The 15,370-nt window shown below is 35.0% G+C and overlaps 1 protein-coding gene across 3 annotated transcripts in view; it reads left to right on the plus strand.

Annotated features, from left to right (window-relative positions):
- The window catches only part of LOC105635545 (putative LRR receptor-like serine/threonine-protein kinase At1g56140), a 31,339-nt gene that overhangs the window by 8,308 nt on the left and 7,661 nt on the right, over positions 1-15,370 (plus strand). For all 3 annotated transcript variants that reach the window (XM_020679882.3, XM_020679881.3, XM_012218610.4), the window contains exons 3-13: positions 2,395-2,466; positions 3,255-3,326; positions 5,227-5,298; positions 8,884-8,955; positions 9,068-9,139; positions 9,230-9,301; positions 9,421-9,492; positions 9,602-9,673; positions 9,748-9,819; positions 9,916-9,987; positions 10,127-10,192. In XM_020679882.3, the coding sequence (XP_020535541.1) occupies positions 2,395-2,466; positions 3,255-3,326; positions 5,227-5,298; positions 8,884-8,955; positions 9,068-9,139; positions 9,230-9,301; positions 9,421-9,492; positions 9,602-9,673; positions 9,748-9,819; positions 9,916-9,987; positions 10,127-10,192 (786 nt within the window). The remainder of the gene's footprint in view (positions 1-2,394; positions 2,467-3,254; positions 3,327-5,226; positions 5,299-8,883; positions 8,956-9,067; positions 9,140-9,229; positions 9,302-9,420; positions 9,493-9,601; positions 9,674-9,747; positions 9,820-9,915; positions 9,988-10,126; positions 10,193-15,370) is intronic.

Consider the following 15,370-nt stretch of genomic DNA (forward strand, 5'->3'; position numbering starts at 1 on the left):
CTAAGTTTCCTTAATAGCTACATATGTAACAAATTAGTTCCTTCTATGAATTGCGAATTTTATTATTTAGAAAGAAATTATTATTATATGGGAGAGAGGAGTATAATCCTACATAATCTTATAACTTTTTGTTTTTAATTTTCTTTTTTCTTTCAATTATAAAAATAAACGTAAATTTCAAGGTGACTTTTTTCGCCATTTATGATTTGAAGACCTTATTATATGATTAAGGAAGTTAAACATTGTGAAAAAAATTGTTTCATATTTAGATGATAAAACTTTCATCATAAATCATATTTGAAGGCCGCAATGATTAAATATAAGTAGAGAGCAATTATTTATGCTTCATATATTTTATTAACGATCCTAGAATATTTTACAAATTAAACTCTTCAAAGAAATCAAACTTCACTTAAAAGTGACTATCAAAGTTGAAAACTAAAAACTAAGTAAAACGAAGAGTATACTAGAAATTTGGTGGGACATGTTATAAATTTAGTGAAAATACAATCTAAAATACACATAAATCTTAAATGATTTATTTGGATGGGTGCAGGAAGGTTTATTAAGGTAATGTAAGATACGACAAGGTAAGTTTTGTCATGGTAATAGGTTTGTTCGGCAAAATTAGTTGTTTTGTTAACTGTTAGTTGTTTTAGTAATGTTTAGCCATAGTAATTAAAGTCGCACTAAGGCGCAAAGGGCTGTTGGAGCCTAGTCGCTAGCCTCCGGGCGAAGGCACGTGCCTGAGTGAAGTGAGGCGCAAAAAAAAAAAAAAAAAGAATAAAATACATAAACCTGAAAAATATATTTTAAGATATCAATCAACAAAAAAAAAAAAAAAGAGAAAAAGTAGAAAACATAGAAAGAAACACACATAAATCAGAAAAAAATGGCAACATGACAAGTTATATTTTAAGATATGGAGTCAAGACAGAAAAGAGTATAATGAAAAAAATGAAAAAAAGAAAAGAAATAGAAAGCAAATATAGGTAGAAAAATTGAAAGAGTTATATCTGTATGGAATGGGGCTAAAGACTAGATTGCAGAGGTAATTGCTAGTTGAAGTAGTAGAGGTTGGATCACAAAGTACATCACTAGTTTTTTGTTGCATTTTTTTTTTATATTGATTTATTTATTTTGTGTAAGCTGATGTTGGCTAGATAGCTTTATATTGAAAAAAGCCCTCGGTGACTTGTTCTATAAAAAAACAAAAAAATAGAAAGGCACGCCTTTCTCAAGCCTTAGGCACAACAGAGGTACAAAAAGGCACACGCCTCTTCCTAGAGGCGATAGCCTAAGTGAAGTCGCGCGCCTCAGGACTGTTGAGGCGCAAGCCCTTGAGCCTTCAGGCTCGCCTTTAATAACTATGCGTTTAGCTATTAGTTGTTTGAGTAGTTTTTCAAAAATGCTCAAAGCTAATCGTTACATGGGTTGACTTTTTATAAAACGCTACCTTAAAAGTTAATCGTTACATGAGTTGACTTTTTATAAAATGCTACCTTAACTTCTAAAAGCTAGTTCAAACGCTATGTTACCAAACACAACCAATGGAAGGTAATGATATTTTTTATGCTTGGAAGGAAGGTAAGATAAATGAAATTTAGTAAAATTATTATTTTTAGATATATAAATTTGTTAGAACTATATTTTTTATCAAACATTAATTTATAAATTTCTTCCTAACTTAAATTTTCAAGGAAATTAAATAAAAACTTTTACTAAGAAAAAAAAAATACAAAGGGGGGTGGTTTTTAATAGGTATTCATGGATAGTATGGGAAACTAAAAGTTTTAATTCTCCCTAACCTCCAATTTGGTGGGTTGAAAATTTTGGTTCTTTTTTGGGGTGGGCACTTGGTTGGTTGGTGTTTGAAATCTTCAAAAAAACTTCCCATTCCTTCAAACCCTTTTCCTAAAAACAAAGCATAAGAGTTACTTAAGCTTACTTTTCTTTACCTTCAAAAACCCCCAACAACGCTCCATCTAAACAAAGCATAAGAGTTCTTAAATATTTGATTGTTACTAACCTTGCTCACAAAATTGTGAGGTTGTTCCTAAGTTTATTTGAAATAATGTTAAAGTGCATTAGTCAAGCCAAACTTAATGGGTTTTATCTTGTTAGTTTTCAATTGGTGGTGAATCTCTCATTTGATTTTGGCCAACTATCTTCATCCTTATATTTTTCTGGTTTAATAGCTTAGTACATGTAAGAATGTCGTTAATTAAATTGAAATATTATTGGAAGTCTAATATATAATTGATTAATTGCTTATTCCTAGTGTATTAGACATCAAATAAAATTCTACCTGATCCCCTATTTTAATATCTTTTTATTATTCATTTGAAAAAGAAAAATATTTTCTTTGTTAATTCTTGTTTAATTAATTTGCAGGAGGGTGTATAATCTGAACAAACGAGGGGTGATTCCAGAAACACTTCTAGTTTTGAAACATCTAATTTTTCTGTGAGGATTCTTTCTGCATTTCATTTTGGTTATGCTTGTTGTACTATTTGTTAGCAAGAAGTGAAATTGGCAAGTTCAACTTTTTGGAGGAAATATATAAAATCTTCATGTTTAGTTGCAATGGAGTATAAAAGTCTTTGATGAAATTACTAAAATATTTTCAATATTCTTTCCTAAAATAATATTTATATTAGTAAGGTAGAGACATTGTTTTTAAGTGTGAATATGCAACATATTATTGTACTTTCAAATATACTTTCTAATTTAGTAAATGAACCAACAAAAAGTCATTGCATTTACTAAAAAGCAATTTGTGAACAAAAAAAAAAAAAAATGTCACCTATGGGCAGCATGTAACTACAGAAGAAATGGACATATTTGAATGGAATGGGACTTATCTTTTTCTTATTAAGAATGAATAAATTATAGAGGGTTGTTTTGGATTTGGTTATTTCAAATCTTAACTCTTAACTTGTGAGTTCACTGTTAGGGTAACCAAACTTCGGTTATTTGGGTTGGAAAATACTTGCCTACTCCTAGTGTATGGACCTACTCATATACCGAATTAATAGTTAATTGCCATTTAAAAAAATTGATGACACTCGTTATTGTTATTTTGCCACCCTCATTCCCTTCTCCCTTTCTCTCTTTTGCATAAGAGAACTCACTTTCAGTAAAATTGAGTGATATGGCTGCATATTGCACAATCCTTCTAAGCTTTACAGTTATATATATACACACGCACACAAACAAACACATGATTTTTTTTTTTTGAATCAATTTGGCAGGAAAATTGACAGAAATTACTTCACGGGTCCCTTGCCTGCATTTATTGGAAATTTAACATCATTAAAGACTCTGTAAGTATAGAAGCTCTTACAAGGACATTAGATGATCAACATTTTAAAGTTTGACATATATATCATATAAATAGGTATCTTATTCTACATTAGTTAACTTTGTCAATTTTTCTGACTTTTCTTATATATTGCTTAAATTAAATGTGATTTCTCAATAAGGTAAATAGTAAGGGATTGGAATATATATATTTTCTCCTTTTTTCTTCTATAAATAATATATTTAATGTTGGGTTGATGGATCCAACCCATATTTGAATTTGGTATAAAGAGGATATGATACTACCACAATTTCTATGACCGATGCTGGTGAGAAGGAGGATGTAATAGTTGTTTTAGTTGTATAGAATAATCTTGAACATGTTGAGCCAGGTGTAGAGTGGCTTGCAGACTCAGCAGCTTCGGTCATACTATTCCTGTGAAAGAGTTCTTCGCTGTGTACAAAGAGGGCGACTTTGGCGCTATAAAAATGGGAAATTCAAGCAAGTAAAATAGAAATTAGTGATGTGAAAATTAAAACTAATTTTGGCTATATAGTGACATTCAACGATGTAAGACATGTTCCAGGTTTGCATGATAATTTGCTCTCAACTTGTGCTAGATATTGTAGGTTTTTATAAAAATTTTATTGGTGGAGGACGGAAGCTCATTGAAGGGTGCCTAATGGTTGCAAGTAGAAAAGCTTGTGATCTTATATGCAAGCCTAATGCATAGGTACTCAAGAATGATTTGAACAAAACTTCTGTTGGTACAAGCAATGTGCTTTGGTGACATGTGGATGGTTCATATATAGTGTAAAAAACGGGGGAGTGAAAAATTTGATGGTAATAAAAAGTTAAGAGTTTTTTAGAAGGAAGCATCTTTCAAAGTTAGAATGCAGTGAAGTCAATGAATGACAACAAGGATTTTAAAGAAGAAAAATAAATGCATGGGAATTGCATCTTTTGTTGGGAAGATAATAGAAGACATAATGTTACGTGTTTTAAATGAAGAATTGAAGTAACCAACATCTCTCCATGGGTTAGAGGGGGGGGGGGGGGGTTGTCGAGTTAATGGGTCCAACCCATATTTGAATTACTTTATGAAAAGAAATAGAAGAAGTAGAAAAAGAATTGCAAAGTCCAAAATGGACTTGAGTTTCTAGTTGGTTTGAATTGGGTTTTCATTAATGGGGTGAGAGTCATTAGGATGTGGATTTATTGGTCATTGACATGATAAATGGTATTGGATATAAAGGAGTGCTAATCTCCTTGTGTTTGTGTAGTTATGCAAAGTGTAGTGTGCATAAACGTGTGAAGGTTTTGTGTATAGTGGCTTGGCAAAATCACTAATGATAGAATTATTCTTGTTCATGGGTGAGGAAAAGAGCAAGTATTAGTAAGAGCATATTGGTGAAAGTGCAAGATATTAGAATTGCCGTAGAATGGAACAAATAAGTATTTCCTAGTTCCCTTTTCTTTTTTGGGCTCAACGAATATTTTAAATTGCTTTATAGTTCTTTCATTATTTTTTTTCCTTCAGGAAAACATGTTATCAGTTTCGTAAAATCTCAATATGTTGTATAATAAAGTCTATAAAATTTTGCATACAAAAAAAAAAAAAAAAAAAAAAGAATTCTATAAAAGATATATTTTGCTCAAATAGTTTCATAAGTACAGATCATTAAAATTCAAGTCATCATTCATATTGTTGTGGTAAAGAATGTAATGCCCACTATAGGAAAAGTAGCAAGAATACTGTATTAATGCTTTATATGATCTCATGTTGGTTTTACATACTAGTCAAGTGGTAACTTCTTCTTCTTCTTCTTCTTCTTCTTCTTCTTCTTCTTCTTATTATTATTATTATTAATTTTTTACTGTTTTGGATCTCCAAGTGACTTTATTTTGTTTCATATGATTAGGTCAATTGCTCAAAATGCATTTTCTGGGACCATTCCAAAGGAACTTGGAAACCTTAAGGAGCTAACCTTATTGTAAGATTCACATTCTCTGCATTTAAGCCTCATAATTCATTGTGTTTAAAATAAATGAATTTGAAATTCATTTGATTTAATAAATTTCATAATAAGAATAATTTATAAATGAATTCTCGTGGTTGGTATATCTTAAGTATTAAATATAGAAGGCTTATGATTGTTGTAAATGTAAAAAACACTCACACTACATCTTCTATTATACGATTCTTATATAGCTATTACAATAATTAGAATAGGAAATAATCTTAGAGATAGGGTCAAAGGCTTGATTCTAGGATCAAATCACGATCCCCAAACCATGCTTCTTTCCTTAATTCTAACACTCCCCCTCAAGTTGAGTTGTCGGATCACTTGACACCCAACTTGCCAAGAACCTCATCAAAGACTCGTCCTGGTACAGCCTTTGTCAGAATGTCTGCCAGTTGCTCATTTGATCTCAAAAATGGAAGACTAATAATTCCTTCTTCGAGCTTCTTTTTGATGAAGTGTCTGTCAACTTCAACATGCTTAGTGCGATCATGTTGCACTGGATTCTCCGAAATGCTAATCGCGGCTCGATTATCACACATCAATTGACAAGTGCTTCGAATTGGAAAACCAATCTCTGCTAACAATTTCCCTAGCCACAATACTTCGGTCAATCCACGAGCTGTCTCTCTAAACTCGGCCTCAGCACTTAAGAGAGCCACTACCTTCTGTTTCTTACTTCTCCAAGTCACTAGATTGCCTCCAACCAGAGTAAAGTACCCTGATGTTGACCTCCTATCTACAAGATTTCCTGCCCAATTTGCATCAGTATGTCCCTGGATATGTAAGTGGCCATGCTTCTGAAATAACACTCCTTTCCCTAGTGAACCCTTCAAGTACCTTACAAATCGTAGAGTTGCCTCCATGTATTCCTTCTGAGGCTTATGCATGAATTGGCTAATGACTCCAACTGCATCAGCTATATCTGACCGAGTATGTGAAAGATATATCAATTTTCCCACCAGGTGTTGGTGTTGTTCTCTGTCAGCAGATTCTGCTCCATCGATCATCTGTAGCCCATAGTTCACAATCATAGGCTTCTCAGTTTGTCTGCAGTCCACTAAACCAGTCTCATCTAGTAGATCCAAAATGTATTTTCTCTGTGAAATGAAAATACCCCTTTTTGACCTTAGTACCTCAATCCCAAGAAAGTAATTCAGCCCTCCTAGGTCTTTCATCTCAAACTCCTGAAACAATTGATCTCTGAGCTTTTTAATTTCTATAGTCTCACTTCTGGTGATGATCATATCATCTACATATATGATTAGACATGTCACCAAATCTCCCCTCTTCTTCAAGAACAGGGTATGGTCGGAGTTACTCTGCCTATACCCGTACTTCTTCATAGCTATAGTGAATCTTCCAAACCATGCCCTCAGAGACTGTTTCAACCCATATAGCACCTTTTTTAATCTACAGACCTCATTCTTCTGGAAACTGTCTGAAAAACCTGGTGGAGCCTCCATATATACTTCCTCCTTGAGATCTCCATGGAGAAAGGGATTTTTTACATCAAACTAGTGTAACGGCCAATCCAGGTTTGCTGCCACGGAGAAGAGCACTCGAATTGTATCAAGCTTGGCTACCGGAGAGAAGGTCTCAGAATAATCAATCCCATATGTTTGAGTATAGCCCTTGACTACCAGTCGAGCCTTAAACCGCTCTACTGTCCCATCTGCTTTGTGTTTCACAGTATATACCCATCGGCACCCAACAGCCTTTTTCCTGTAGGCAACTGGCACTTTTCCCATGTCCCATTTCTTTTTAATGCATCCATTTCAATTTTCATAGATTGTCTCCATTTTTCAGTCTGCTGGGCCTCTTGTATTGTTCGGGGAATCTCTTCGGAATACAAGATTGTTTTGAATACCTTGGCTTTCTTTGATAGACTCCCCCTGACCAAATTGGTCATGAGATATCTTGATGCGCGTGGTTCATATTCTGGTTCATATCACTTCGATGGTATAACACAAGTACTCCTGGGGGGTAAGACATATTTCTCCTGTGTCTGCTATAATCACTTCTGGAACAACATTTTCGTTATAATATTCTACAGCGGAAGCAGATTCAAAATGTAATTCCGAATCAAAGATACTTACCTCAGGAATATTAGGCGAGGAGTCAGATTGAGGCTCACCTAGCTTAGTAGACTGTCCTGTGTTTTCAAGTACCGGCCCAGTGGTATCATCTACTATTTCTTGTGGGACACTGGTAGGCAAGCCTGGGTGTTGAAGGAATATTTCGAATTTCTTTTTATTGTGTGTTATATTTTCAATCTCTACACCACTATATATATACACAAGATTGTTCCAATATGGGAAGAAATCTAAATAGGAATAAACCTAAATTAGGAAAGACAATAAACTTAAACTAGGAAAGACAATATTGACTTTAATTACAAAGATTTCAACACTCCCCCTCAAGTTGGTGCATAGATATTACTCATGCCCAACTTGCAAACCAAAGGATGAAACAGTTTGCTATTCAAACCCTTCGTGAAAACATCGGCTAGTTGCTCTTTTGAAGCTATATAGGAGACATTTATAAGGCCTTCAACTATCTTCTCTTTTATAAAGTGGCGATCAATCTCTATGTGCTTAGTTCGATCATGCTAGACTGGATTATTCATAGTACTGATGGCTGCTTTACTATCACAAAACAAGGATATATTTGTTGTGTCAACCAACTTTAACTCTTCCATTAATCTGCGCAAACATAGGAGTTCACATATTCCTTGTGCCATAGCTCTATATTCTGCTTCTGCACTGGACCTTGCAACAACAACCTGCTTCTTGCTTCTCCATGTGACAAGGTTTCCTCCAACAAAAACACAATATCCTGAGGTTGATCTCCTATCATCAAGAGAACCAGCCCAATCCGCATCTGTATAGCCTGTTATTGTCAAATGGCCATGTTTAGAAAATAAAAGTCCTCTACCAGGAGCTGGTTTTAAATATCTTAGAATCCGATGCACAGCTTCTAAGTGAGACTCCCGAGTGTCTTAATATCATACAGTTTTTAGGGTCTTCACTCTGATGTTCTGGATTTGCTTCTGTGGTATTGCTCTGTTTTGTGGGTTCAGATCTTTGTAGAACATAGCAAACTGTTTGGCAATATTCTTATGTCTGTTAGATTTTGTAGCATTGCCAGAGAAATATAGGCATTGAAATCACCCCTGACTTTGATTTAAAAAAAAAAAAAAAAAGGAAAAGGAAACAAAAACTTGATGTTTGCAGTGTGCAGATTTTTATCAGCTAGATTTGAACATCAGGTCTACCCAAACTCTTCCTTTCATCGCTCTAGTTATGAACCAAAGACAATCATTTGAAAATATTAAGCTGTAGCATTTATGTTTGAACTTCCTTTCGTGCTGGATAAATCACTTGAGGACTCTAATTGGCTGTCTAATTAAATTGAGTATTGCTCTTATTTTAAAATCCTTCCATTTGTGTTTCAACAATCATTACTCTTTTGGACATTTGCTATGGGTTTATACACATAGTATGTGTTATTGGTTTGAATGAGTCTTATGAAAATATCTTTTGTGGTAAACAGCTCTATTGGTGTAAATGATTTCACTGGAACACTCCCTCCAGAACTGGGTAATTTAGTCAAGCTTGAGCAAATGTAAATTCCAAACTCACACTTCTCTTCCTTTCTGTTTTTATATTCGTGTCTGCAAACATGTTAATATATAAATCATATGAAGTTAAGAACATCTGATTTGTGGATTTTATAGGTACATTAACAGTTGCGGATTAAGTGGTGAAATTCCCTCGACATTTGCCAACCTCAAAAGGCTGAGAATCATGTAAGGCAAAACCATTCTATGTATATCTTTGGCTGTTAGATTCTCATTTCTACATGGACACGCCTTTACTCTAACTTGTCAATATATTAGGTGGGCATTCGACAATCCTTTCACAGGCAAGATACCAGACTTCATTGGGAATTGGACTCAGCTTACAACATTGTAAGCTAAAATACTTCAAAATTTTCTCTATTTTTAAGGTTTTGTAAAGTCTATTTACATTTTGCAAATTCTACTTACAAGGAATAACTTCGTTTATTGATCCTCTAATTTTTCCTCAGGAGACTTCAGGGCAATTCTTTTGAAGGTCCAATTCCATCTACCTTTTCTAAATTGGTCTCATTGAGTTCTTTGTGAGTAATTTCTCTCTCTCAAATACACACATAAGTGCACATATTCATATGTATGCCTGCATCTAAAAGAAAACCAGTTTTAGTAACATGTGCACACATAACCATGCAGAAGAGTCAGTGATTTATCCAATGTGAGCTCTACGCTTGATTTTATCAAGAATATGAAGAACTTGACTGACTTGTAAGTTTATGATCTCTTACAACCTTTTCTTTGTGCACAAAGTCCTTATACCAACTGCTCATTTTTATTCAAAGGAATTTGAGGAATGCATTGATCACGGGTACGATCCCACCTAATATTGGAGAATTCCGAGTGTTGAAAACATTGTAAGTTATACATAATCTCAATTGCAAAAGCCGATCTTGAAATTACCCTATTTCTTTAGTTGTTTTTCTTCTCATTATTGTTGATCTGCCTTGCAGGGATTTAAGCTTCAACAACTTAACAGGAGAAATTCCAAGTGCTTTGTTCAGTATGAGCTCTCTTGAGTTCCTGTAAATATCAGTCAATCCATCATCTTTGTTGATTAAATCACTTGTGTTATAGGATTCTAAATCTATTTTAAGTCATATACTATTATTATTCACTTGACATTTTTTTCTTTTTTGTCCCGCACCATTATAAAATGGCCAGATTTCTTGGAAATAATAGTCTGTCTGGAGCCCTACCTAATGAGAAGAGTGGTATTCTTCAAACTATGTAAGTCTTTATGCCAAAGAAGATGCCATAGTGAATGTATTTTCATTTCCCTTTGCAGAAAACTGTAACATAGAGCAAACTGATGTGATATCATTTCTTTCCCTCCAATCTTCATCTCTTTCTAACTTGTTACCTTGTGCCTTTTCTTTTGCATATATGAATTTGTATTCTAAATATCTTTTCGTATTTGTGCCAGTTTGATCTTTTACATATGATCAGCAATATTGGTCTTTGATACTCAAAAATGTATAATTGGAAATCGATCCATAATGATGTATTGATGCAAATACATTTGCAGGAAATGTTGGCTGCAATTTTCTTGCTATTTGCTGGGATGTCATACTCCTAATATGTCCTTTAGAATTATGTTTATGGAGTTGCATACTATGCTTAGTTCTCTCCTAGATAGAAATATATTATGTTTATTTAGTTCTTTTGTGAAAGAGTCTGAAATAACAATTGGCTTTTGAAACTTTGATGTGCAATTTTTGGTTCTTCACCTTACATCAATGTCCATGCACATAATATTTCTCAGTAGATAGATTTCTTATTCTACCATTCTCGCGTGATAAAGCAAGACAACAATGCATACTTCGTGTCGGATTTAATTCACAAATTCAGAAGAAAAGTTATTTTGCAGATGATATGTTCAAGACTCATATTCTTATTTTCTTCTTTACAAATCAGAATGTAGAAATTAGAGGAAAGAATATGTTTTTATTTCTTTCAATTTGTGATATATTTTCAACCTCTACTCCACTATATATATAAAAAAATTGTTCCAATATAGGAAGTAATCTAAATAGGAATATCCCTAAACTAGGAAACATAATCTTTACACTAATTAGGAATAAACCTAAACTAGGAAACACAATATTTACTTTAATCACAAAGATTTCAACACTCCCCCTCAAGTTGGTGCATAGATATTACTCATGCCCAACTTGCAAACTAAAGGATGAAACAACTTGCTATGCAAACCCTTTGTGAAAACATCAGCTAGCTGCTCTTTTGAAGCTATATAGGAGACGCTTATAACACCTTCAACTATCTTCTCTTTTAAAAAGTGACAATCAATCTCTATGTGCTTAGTTCAATCATGCTGGACTGGATTGTTCATAATACTGATGGCTGCTTTACTATCACAAAATAACGATATATTTATTGTTTCAACCAACTTTAACTCTTTCATTAATCTGTGCAACCATAGAAGTTCACAGATTCCCTGTGCCATAGCTCTATACTCAGCTTCTGCACTGGACCTTGCAACAACAGCCTGCTTCTTGCTTCTCCATGTGACCAGGTTTCCTCCAACAAAAACACAATAACCTGAGGTTGATCTCCTGTCATCAAGGGAACTAGCCCAATCCGCATCTGTATAGCCTGTTATTGTTAAATGGCCATGTTTAGAATATAAAAGTCCTCTACCTGGAGCTGATTTTAAATATCTCAGAATCCGATGCACTGCTTCTAAATGAGACTCCCGAGGGTCATGCATGTCCTGACTCACTGAACTTACAACATAGGCAATATCTGGTCTAGTATGGGCAAGATAAATCAACCTCCCAACCAATCTCTGATACCTGCCAATGTCAACTGAACTTCCCACTCCAGCTTGAAGCTTATGATTAGCTTTAATAGGTGATTCTGCAGGTTTTCATCCCAACATACCAGTTTCTTTAAGGAGATCAAGGATATACTTTCTCTGAGAAATAAAAATCCCTTTTTCTGACCTAGCAACTTCTATCCCAAGGAAATATCTCAACTTTTCCAAATCCTTAATCTCAAACTCCCTAGCTAACAAATTTCTCAAGTGAGTCATTTCTTCTTCATTATTTCCAATCATCACTATATCATCAACATAGACAATAAGCAATGTGATCTTACCTTCGTGATGTTTAATGAATAAAGTATGATCAGCATCGCTCTGAATATACCCAAAGGAAAGCATAGCTTTACTAAATCTTTCAAACCATGCTATTGGTGATTGTTTTAGCCCATATAATGACTTCTTCAGCTTGCAAACTTTTCCTCTGGTTTTGTCATCATCAAATCCAGGAGGAATCTCCATATACACCTCTTCTTTCAAATCACCATGTAGAAAAGCATTTTTAACATCAAATTGATGTAACTCCCACTCAAGATTGACTGCACAAGACAACAAAATTCTGATTGTGTTCATCTTGGCTACAGGGGCAAATGTTTCCTGATAATCTACACCATAGATCTGGCTGAATCCTCTGGCTACCAATCTAGCCTTGTACCTATCAGTTGAACCATCTGCCCTATGTTTAATTATAAACACCCATTTACATTCAACTGGCTTCTTTCCTGGTGGAGGAGTTACAAGATCCCAGGTCTCATTTTTTGCCAAAGCTCTCATCTCCTCAACCATTGCAGCCTTCCATTTTGAATCCTGTAATGCCTCTTGCCAATCCTGCGGTATAGAAACAAAAGAAACAGACAAAACAAAGGCTCTATAGGAAGGGGACAGAGCATTGTATGAGATGAAATGGGAGATAGGATGTTTAGTGCATGTTCTAACTCTTCTAAGAGCAATAGGAATATCAAGGTCATTATCAGAAGGACTGGACTCAAGATTAGGATCAGAATCATCAGGAATTAAAGAAGACTCACCAAGTTCTTGCTCTTCTGTATCTTAAGGGACCGAAATTGGAGAGGACGGTTGATCAGAGGTTTCATGCTCCATGGTTGTATCTGTATTAGTCCGCCGTGTGTAGGTTTTCAAATCAGGTCTATCCAATCTTCCAAGAGATTTGGGTGGTTGCTCTCTCTTACTATCTATGTCTACAGGAATCTCCCCCTGGAAAGAAATGTCATCCATCACCTCTTACATCTGATATTTCTCCCCCTGAAGAGGTGACTGCAAAGAAAAATAAGATTCAAACTCCCGAAAGGTAACATCCATACTCACAAAGTATTTCCTGGAAGAAGGATGATAACACTTGTATCCTTTTTGAGTAGTAGAGTAACCAACAAACACACACTTCAAGGCTCTAGGATCTAATTTGCTAAGACCATTCTGATGAACAAAGCAAACACATCCAAAGACTTTAGGAGGTACAATAGAAGAGTTTTTTCCTTGAAAAACCTCTAATGGAGTTTTAAAATTCAAAGTACGAAGAGGCATACGATTGATAAGGTAAGCAGCAGTCAAAATAGCATCCCCAAAATGGTTTGGGAAGATTCATAGTGAACATAAGGGACCTAGCTACTTCCAGTAAATGCCTATTTTTCCTTTCTGCTACTCCATTTTGAGCACTAGTATTGACACAACTAGTCTGATGGATAATACCATTAGAATCTAAATAGGTACGAAAATCGGCATTCATGTATTCAGTACCATTATCAGTTCTTAGGATTTTAACATGCGCATCAAACTGAGTACAAATCATTTTATGAAAATTCTGAAAACACGAAAAAACTATATTTTTTGTTTTCATCAAATAAACCCAAGTCAATCTAGTGCAACAATCAATAAAGGTCACAAACCATCTATAACCAAAAAGAGAGACAGTTTTAGTAGGACCCCAAACATCAAAATGAATAGTAGCAAAAGGAATCAAAGTTTTATTATTAATCGGAGAATAAGAATGCTTGGTGTGTTTGGCAAGTTCACAAGCATCACATACTAATGAATTAAAATCACATTTAGCGGACAAAGTGGGAAATAAACGTCCTAAAACAGAAAAAAGAGGGATGTCCTAATCTCCTATGCCATTGAATAACTTCATCGGAAGGATTTCTAGAAGTTCCTAACAAAGCTTGACTGGTACCCGAATTTGAAAAACGACAAACGTCATCCAACAGATACAGTCCATCGCGCAAGCTACCACTGCCAATCATTCTCCCCGTATTCAGTTCCTGAAATATACAATGAGTCGGGTAAACAGTTACTTTGCAATTAAGTGCTTTTGTGATTAAGCTAACAGATAACAAATTAATAGGAAATCTGGGAACATGAAGAACATGGGAGAGTTTAATATTGGAAGTACAGTCAATAGAACCTGTGCCAGCAATTGGTACTAAGGAGCCATCCGCAATGCGAATTTTGTCTGGGCCTTGATATTTAGAATATGTGAGGAAATGTTTTATAGAGCCTGTTGTATGTTTATTTGCTCCTGAATCTATAACCCAAGAGGGTTTTGCAATTTTTGCAAGAAAGGTAAGAAAAGCATTACCTGAATTAACAAAATTGGAGGCCGCAGTCTGAGTTGAGGATGAATCAAGCTGTGACAATAATCGTTTCAGGGACTAAATCTCCTTATCAGAAAAGCTTCCAGCAATAGATGGTTCCTCAGATAAAGCTCCACTATCAGATATGTGTGTCTGTGGTCTAGAAGAACCGACCCGCTTTCCTCCACGCCCTTTAGTTGGGCGTCCATGTAATTTCCAGCAGAACTCCTTGGTGTGCCTGTTCTTACCGCAATAGTCACAAAATAATTGATCTCTATCTGAAGAACTGTTCTTTGCAGCCTGGATATGTTCTCTTACAGAATTAGCAATCAACTCTGCTTTGTCAATGGTAGATCTGTGAACCATAGCATTCCTTCTAGTCTCCTCTTGATGTACAAATGAGTATGCTTGTCGTAAGGATGGAAAAGGATCTCGTCCAAGAACTTGGACTCGAATCTGATCATACTCGTTATTTAGGCCAGCCAGAAAATCATACACACGTTCTACTTCAATCAACTTCCAAACTTGAGTCGCATCATCAGTACATCTTGCTTGAAAGTCTTGATAATAATCTAGTTCCTGCCATAACCCACTAAGTTCCGCAAAATACTGAGCGATGGTCAGATCTCCCTGCTTGGTTTCATGAACTTTCTGTCGCAATTCATACCTCTGAGCATAGTTTCCAGTTTGTGAATACGTCTGTGAAGCAGCATCCCATATCTTCTTAGCTGTATCAAGAAGCAAATATCCTCGGGAAATAGTTGGCTGCATAGAATTTATTAACCAAGACATAATAAGAGAATTTTCGGATTTCCATTTGTCAAAACCCGGATTTGTCGAAACTGGTTTAGTCGCTCCACCATCAAGGTATCCTTGCAAACCTCTTGCTTCAATAAATAATAAACAAGATCGAGACCAAGCCAGGTAGTTTGTTCCATCTAACTTCACTGGACTAATCTGAAGTGAGGGACTCTCTGAGTG

This window comes from Jatropha curcas, chromosome 10 (genome assembly GCF_041381405.1).
Source record: "Jatropha curcas cultivar XTBG-Jc1 chromosome 10, XTBG_Jcur_1.0, whole genome shotgun sequence".
Lineage (NCBI taxonomy): Eukaryota > Viridiplantae > Streptophyta > Magnoliopsida > Malpighiales > Euphorbiaceae > Jatropha > Jatropha curcas.